At 32.9% G+C, this 8369-nt stretch overlaps 1 protein-coding gene across 1 annotated transcript; it reads right to left on the minus strand.

The window, feature by feature from the left end:
* Nucleotides 1-2818: 2818 nt before the first annotated feature.
* Nucleotides 2819-5558, minus strand: LOC117175348 (protein MNN4-like). The gene is made up of 2 exons (XM_033365055.1): nt 3845-5558; nt 2819-3415 (listed from the first exon to the last, which is right to left on the minus strand). Exons 1-2 carry the CDS (start codon nt 4172-4174, stop codon nt 2819-2821), a joined length of 927 nt encoding a protein of 308 aa, XP_033220946.1. The 5' UTR covers nt 4175-5558.
* Nucleotides 5559-8369: the final 2811 nt, after the last annotated feature.

Below are 8369 nucleotides of genomic sequence, written 5' to 3' on the forward strand. Positions count from 1 at the left end.
TTGATAAAATAGTACAATTTACTTATAAATCTGTGTAATAATTGGGCCAGTTGAAAAATTTAAATACTAATTATAAATATTTACATATGGCACACATCAAGTGAGTATTTACAGACATTATTCCAGAAATATGACCTGAATAAAATATATCAATAGGTCCAAGAGCAAGGTGACGGTGCAGATATATCGCTTTAAACCTAAATAAATAAAATAGAACTAATTACTTGTCAATTTCTTATAATATTCAAACCAGTTAAAGCCTTAAACACTGAGTATAATAAATTTAATACAATAACTACAATAATAGAATTTCATAAAGTTGGTAAGTAAGCTATTTCACCGCTCGCTCCAATTGCAAAACCATATTATTTAATCTTTTTCTTGGGTTTTTATCTCGGTCTTTTCCTTATCAGTCACGAAATAATTTAAGCGCCTCCTGAGTTAACACTTCAACGAAATAAAGTAATACAATGTTTCAGTCGATTCCTAAATTATGAGAAAGGTGCAGTTTGAAGATCATGTTTAACTACTTTTGCCCTCACACATCAGCCGAGAGTATTGGAGGCGATGTTAGTCGCCTAGGAAGCTTCTTATAATGCGGAAGGTCCCCATAGTCAAAATCACTGAAGGATGAATAGATGCATGTTTTAAATACCTTAATAATATATTTATGCCTTAGCTTAATGCGTACTTATGATAAGCATATATTTGCTGATGAAGTAGGCTTTATAACAGGCATATCGCTTGCTCTTTCTTTCTCTAGCGGGAACCACACAGTGCCTAAGTGTTTCTTTCCTATTTTTGTATCAAACACCTGATCAGTACAGTTTGCACCTCTAATGCAGCTAGTGTTGAACTTAAATGCATAGAAGAAATTTGAAGATAAGATATTAGTGCTTGCAAATCCTGTATGATGTATATGTTTGGCAGAGAAGGACGAGTGTGTATTTAATTTTGCGTTAGAAAACGCATTAAATGGTGAAAAAACCTTGGAAAAATGGGAAAAGTGTTTTGACAATGTTACTCTAACAATAGCCGTTTACCAGTGGCATTAACGCTTTACACTTGATCGTAAGCCTGACAAAGATGATGAACGCAGTGGCAGACCGTCGACATCAAAACCCGAATAGAACATCGATAAAGTGAAACAAAGTTTAGCTATAAACCGTAAATTAACAATTAGAGAACAAGCAGATGACTCGAACATTGTTTATGGATCCGTTCAAGATATTATAGTTAATAATTTGTGTTTGAGTCGTGTTGCAGCAAATTGGATACCGCAAAAGACATTATTTCCACGGTTGAATCCGCTACTTTCATCTTCAATTAGCTTTTCGTTATCCTCACCTTCTGGAAGGATTTAATTAATGAAAGGCTGCTGAATCACTTCCATCTTGATTGCAACTAGTATAAAAACAAAATCAAATTGTTGTTAATTATAGAGTGGTTTTAGTCTGCTGGATTCTGTTCATTTATTCTTCTCGGTAGCATGTGGGTATGCAAGTAAGAAGGAAAGATGATGTTCTCTCTTCGCACTTATCCCAACTTTTCGTTTTTGGTTCCCGAATTTCTGCTTCTGTTTCTAGACTAATGAGGCCAGCTAATTCTGAAAGTGGTGGTGATATTGCCTTTTTATGTGGTTACACAGGAACAGCAATATCATGATTGCATTGCTCTTTGGGGTTGCAGCTTCATGAAGCTGATCTTATTACAGACGTTTCCCTCATTAAATAAAATTGTCTTTCAATCTCTATTGCTGGCATGGGCAACCTTGTCAACAGCAATGTTGCCTCTATTTTATCTATGAAACTCATGAGAGAAAACCACAAGCTTTACTTTATTTACTTATTAGATTTATTTATTAGGGATGGAGAAGCTGATTTTTTCCCAAACTGAAGATAGTTGTAGCCTAATATGCCAAAATAATTTTTTTAAAGTGAGATGTTTTTAAAGTTCTGCACGGCGTTGTCCTGGGATATATTGCTGGCACGGAAGAATTTTTTCAATGCACTTAAGTGCTCTGATAAGAATAGTATACCTAATTTCACATGTTAGTCAAAGCCTTATTGTGGATCCTACCATTCACGGGCTGGGTTACATACCTGAGAAAGCGAGGGTCACTTTATAATAAACATATTATTATTATCATACTATTATGTTTAATATTATGAGTTGAAAAATAATACTGCTGTTTTTTAAAACTTGTAATCACGAGATCTGGCAAACATTTTTGTGTCATCAGCTTCTCAACTCATTGTGCATCTGAAATCCTGGGGAATAAGCAAAGGTAACTAAAAAAAGATTGATTAAGAATAGAGATACACATGTTGATGATGCCAACTTATACGACGTGATAACATGTGAAACCAATAATGTTTAAACAAATGAAAATGGTTTGAGCAATTAGTAATAAATAAATCAAACTTTTTTCTCTGTAAATTGCAATGTTTTTTGAACCAAACAAATGAAATATTCTCGAAAACAAAGTTTGAATATTTCCGTTTTTTAAACCATCCTATAGACCATGTTGTTTGACAAAAAAAAATAATCCAAAAGAAATTGCGACTTTATTATGTTTTTATTTTATAGAATATTGTATAATGTACAATGGGTTCAAATAATGAATATGAATAAAGTTATAGTATAAATTATAATCTTGAACTTTATGGATATTGAAATAGTGATGGCTGCACGCTTGCTGTAGTCCTTTATATGCGAATTGTCAACAGTGATTTTTTTCAAATACTCAGAGATCATCGAATAATCCAGAATATGAAAATTATCAATCTTATTTGCATGTCTTATTCTGATCAGTACATTATTCTGTATCAGGATTGGATTCATTCGTTTGATCTGCTTCTTGGTTCTTATTCGGTTTCTCTTTTCCTTTTTCCTTTGGTTCAGATTCTTGGTTTTTCTCCGGGTCCTCTTTTTTTTTATTGTTTTGATCAGCTTCTTGGTTTTTCTCCGGGTCCCCTTTTTCTTTTTTCTTTTTATTAGCTTCTTGGTTCTTCTCCGTGTCATCTTTTTCTTTCTTCTTTTGATCAGCCTCTTGGTTTTTCTCCGGGTCCTCTTTTTCTTTTTTCGTTTTATTAGCTTCTTGGTTTTCATCTGGATCCGCTTTTTCTTTTTCCTTTTGATCAGCTTCTTGGCTTTTACCCGGATCATCTTTTTTCTTTTTATCCGATTCTTGATTTTTCTCCGGGTCCTCATCTTCTTTTTTCTTTTTATTAGCTTCTTGGTTTTTCTCTGGGTCCTCTTTTTCTTTATTCTTTATATCAGCTTCTTGGTCTTTCACGGGGTCCTCTTTTTCTTGTTTCTTTTTATTAGCTTCTTGGTTTTCATCCGGATCCTCTTTTTCTTTTTTCTTTTGATCAGCTTCTTGGCTTTTATCCGGATCATCTTTTTCTTTTTTCTTTTGGTCAGATTCTTGATTTTTCTCAGGGTCCTCTTTTTCTTTTTTCTTTTTATTATCTTCTTGGTTTTTCTCCGGATCCTCTTTTGCTTTATTATTTTGAGCAGCTTCTTGGTTTTTCTCCGCGTCCTCTTTTTCTTTTTTCTTTTGATCAGATTCTTGGTTCTGCTCCGGGTCCTCTTTTTCTTTTTTCCTTTGATCAGCTTCTTGGTTTTTATCCGGGTTCTTGTTTTTTTCGGCTTCTTGTATTTTCTTCTCTGCTGCTTTCCTTTTTTCCTCCTTTTCAGCTTCCTTTTTCTTGTTTTTTGCGGCTTTCTTTTTCTCTTTTTGTTCTCTCTTTTTCTGTTTTTTGGCCTCCTTTTTTCTTTTTTTTTCCTCCTTTTTACGTTTTTTAGCCTCCTTTTTCTTATTTTTTTCCTCTTTCTTTTTTCTCTTTCTTTCGGCTTTCTCTTTTTTCCTTCTTTCACGCTTTTCTTTTTTCTTAGCCTCTTTGTCTGCTTCAGGTTTCTCAGCTGCATCTTCCCCTACATCTCGTTTAGCTCGCACAAGATATTTTTGTGCTCCTACATCAGATGAAGTACTGGAAACCGGATTAATCATTTCTGTGGTTAGTGTGAACGTATTTTCATCAAAAGTTGTCGCTAGTTTATTTTCTTCAGTATTTGGTTCAATAATCTTGGTTTGAGATGGATCTGTGGTCCGTCCATCATCAGAAGGAAAAAAATCTTTATCTAAACTGGAACCAGGTTTAGTCTTCATAGTTGGTATTTTCTCAGCTCTAATTTGAGCAGGATCTATGGCCACTCTTTCATTTGAAGGAGGAACATCCAGGCCTGACCTAGAAATTGGAAAGCCTAAGGATAATTCTGTAACAATACAACATAAAGTTTCTGAATTTAAAAGGTTAGAAATTTATTTAAAAGGAATTAATTTCTAGCTATGTTCAGATTACAGAAATAAATTTTGACATCCTTGTCTAAACGTTGCTTGTTGCGAATTAATGTATTAAATGGTAAGAAAAATACAAAAACAAATATGATGATGATTAAATCCCACACAAAAGGCATGTTCTCAAAATATTATAGTTATTAATATTATAACTATGGGTTATATGAATATTCGGCTGTTGTTCTGTTACCGTTAAGAAAGCGACTATCATCCCATTACGAATAAGCACTAGTTTATCGTTTCGCTAGGGATAAGAACTAGCCTAAATTAATTTAGCTAAGTTTTCAGGAGGAATAAGTAACCTATAATTTATCCGAACATGTCCTGCGAATTCAAAATTCCAGTATTTTGTATTACAGTTTGCAATGTTATTGAGGTTCCTATAACTTTCAAAACCGAAATTTTGCAAAAGATTGTTATTTCTTTTAACACTTCGTATTCACAAAATTTCTTAGAAAATAAAGTTAGCCCAATTCTTATCCTCAGCGGAAAGGTAGACCAAAGCTTATTTGTAATGAGATGGTAGACGCTATTCCAACGGTAAAGAAAAATATACCAATATTCGTAGATTACATCTATATGAATCACAGAAAAGGGTTGATAAATTAGGAAACTAATAAAATTGAATTATTATTATAAATTTTATTTAACTTACGAAAGAATGCCGCCGAGGTAAATAGCAGGGCAGCAACAACGAACTTCATTTTCTCGATATATATACAACAAAATGATTCTTCGAAACTTGGGCCGTTACTCATAAATTTGAATAGGATTCGTAGAAGATATATGCCACTACTCACTATCTGGTGGAAACAGAATATTGAAATAATATTTACATCACGCCAGTATTACAAGACATTTTGTCAGTAATGAGACCTCAATAAAATGTATCCAAACATCCGAAAACAAGGTGACGGTGCAGAAATATCGCTTTAAATCTAAACTAATAAAATAGTACAAATTACTTACAAATTTGTATAATAATTCAATCAGTTAAAAGCTTCGAATCCTAATCGGATATGCAGAAATTTAAAACAATAACTATAAGAATGGAATAGAATAGAGTTTGCTAGTAAGCTATGTGACTCGCTGTTTTCTTCTTTAGCCATGTAATAATTTTACAACCTCTTGAGTTAACAATTTAACAAATTAAATGAATACGATGTTGCAGTAGGCACAAAATTATAAGCATGGCGTAGTTTAAGATCATCTTTAACAACTGTTGTCCTTACACAGCAGACGAGAAGATTGAAGGTGACATCAGTCGTCCAGAAATCTTCTTGCAATGCAAGAGGTCTCCAAAGCTAATATCACTGAAGGATAAATATATGAATGTTTCAAATTTCTTCATAATGTATTTACTTTAAAGCACGCAGCGCCTAAGTGGCTTTCGCTTCTTTTTATGCCAATCACCTGATTAGTAGAGTGCTATTGTCTTCGTTATACATCACTGAACTATAGTAAAGCACAACTAAAATCACATTGATGGCGCTGCAATTTTTCTATAATTTTTTTATTTACGTCAAAGGCACCAATAATATCCGGATCTAGTTCAAGTTGTTCCGTACTTGACCTTCATTATTCTAAACGCCGATGTTTTCACCTTCAACCAGCTTTTCGTTATGCGCGTCTTCTAGAAGGATTTTATTGATGAAAGACTACTGTTTCACTTCCATCTTGAATGAAGCTAGTTTAAAAACAAAATAAAATTGTTGTTCATTATTGGGTCTTTTGAGTCCGCTGGATTCTGTTCATTTATTTTGCGCGCTAGTATGCGGGTATGTAAGTAAGAAGGGAAGCCCATCTTTTCTTTCTTCGTTGCTGAATTTCTACTTCTGCCGCTAGATTAATAAGGCCACCTACGTGTAGAAGCTGTAGTGGTATTGGCTCATTGTTATGCGCTTACACAGCAACAACAATCATGAATGCATTGTATTTGGTGTTGCAGCTCACTTTAACTGATGTTCATTACAGACGTTTCCCCAATAAATCAACTTGTCATTAAATCTCTATTGCTGTCATGGGAAAACTTATCAACAGTAATGATACCTCTAGCTTATCTGTAAAACTCATTAGAGGTAACCACAAACATTACCGCCGCGCAAACTTCATGAAACTTTCAGCCAGAAATTCATTTACTGTATTATATTATTTAATAAAAATGGAGAAGCTCATTTTTCATAGATTCAAGATGGTTACAGCCTATTATTCCAAAAGAATATTTTTCGATTTAGATTTTTTGAATAGTTTGCACGGCGTTGTATTGGGATATATCGCCAGTCGCGGACACACTTTTATAAATCACTCAAGAAATTTGATAAGAATAGTATTCCTAATTTTATATGTAGGATACCAGCTCAGGGATCAAACGACGGAGTTTTAACATGGCCCTAATTAGATCCTAGCTAGCCCATCAGACCCAAACCGTTTTTATAATTTTAAGTCCAATTATTTTTGCATATTCAAACAAAAAATTTCAGGGCGTTCAAATTTATAGAAAATGAAAAATGAACATAATAGAATTCCTTGACAGCGCGACATTAGTGATCAGGCGATCTATCCTAGCCCTGAATGGTTCCTGGATAATTATCTACACAGGAAGTTTGTGCAACGAGGTTTTAAAATTGAGGGTCACACTATCGTTGAATGTCTTTTGTTGAGAGTGAATTCTCTTTTGATAAAGCTCATTCAGCTTTAAAGAACACATTCTCGGCACGTAACGTGCATTCATATTGCAACAGATGTATTTCCAATATCTTGTTTTCATAATAGTTAAAAAAATTGTGTGTTCTATAAAAGGAAGGTCAAGAGCAAGTTTCAGATCTAGTTTAGTCGAAAACTTTTGTTATTAAATATTCTATGGTACCTTGTGTTGCTAAACAAATTTGTTGTTGTTGCTTATTTTGAATCTCATTTTGAAAGATTGAAATTAAAACTAATTTTTTTGCATTGTTTTGCAAAAATGTAATTTGTTTATATACACATATTTTATTAGAAAAATGATGAATGTTTTTTTTTTGGATAAAAACGAAAAACACTTGGGCTATCAAAAAAGTGTCAGGACAAATTTATAGATCCTTTTTGGGTTAAAATGTTGTGTTTCTTTCTATTTGAACCATGTGTCGTCTTTCGAAACACGTCTTTTTAAAAATTATAATGTTATTTTTTACGATTAAACTGAAAACTGCGCAAAGTGCCAAAAAAATAATTGGTAAAAAATTTGTAGATTATTTTTGGATGAACAATTTTTTCTGTTTATTTTCTGTGCACTTAACAAAGTTTGATACCTAAATGGATTTATCTTTATTTTTAATAAAATGTTTAACCATTAGGAAAAAATGTCCACCCTCCTAACAAAATCATGAATAATTTTTATTCCTAAATTTTTTTATAACTCATACAATTTTTTAAGGATCGAAAGAGAACCGATTGAAAAAAATGGCTGGGCCTAAAAAAGACAAACAGTACGCCGGGATTATATTTTCGAAAAAATTAAGTTCTTGGAGGAGGATTGATTTTGGAACTTGAGGGGTGTTTTAAGTGAAAATTTTTTGCAGGTCTCAAAAGCCCAAAGAAGGCCAAAATTCTGGTAGAATTGAATTATTATTATTTTGTGATTTTAGGAACCTGAGAATTATTTGAGACGGCACTTCAATTTGAGTACTAAAACTGTCAGTTTTTGGGGCATGCTGGCTGGAAGTGCAGGAGTAAAAATGAAATACATGTAGCACATTTGGACAATGAATTTTAGGGTTTTCCTGTAAATTTTCCATTTTTTTAACCTACCAAAATGAGACATTTTTGAAAACGGAATTCGAATATTGCCGCTTTTAAACCACCGTTATGACCAAGTTGATTGATAGAAAAATGAGCGAAAAGAAATTTCCACTGTATTATGTTTTTATTTTTTACAATATCATATGATTTACAATAGGTTCAAATAATGAATATGAACAAATTAATAATATAAAACACAATCCTGGACCTTATGACTAATGAAATTGTG

The sequence above is a fragment of the Belonocnema kinseyi genome, chromosome 6 (assembly GCF_010883055.1).
Source record: "Belonocnema kinseyi isolate 2016_QV_RU_SX_M_011 chromosome 6, B_treatae_v1, whole genome shotgun sequence".
NCBI lineage: Eukaryota > Metazoa > Arthropoda > Insecta > Hymenoptera > Cynipidae > Belonocnema > Belonocnema kinseyi.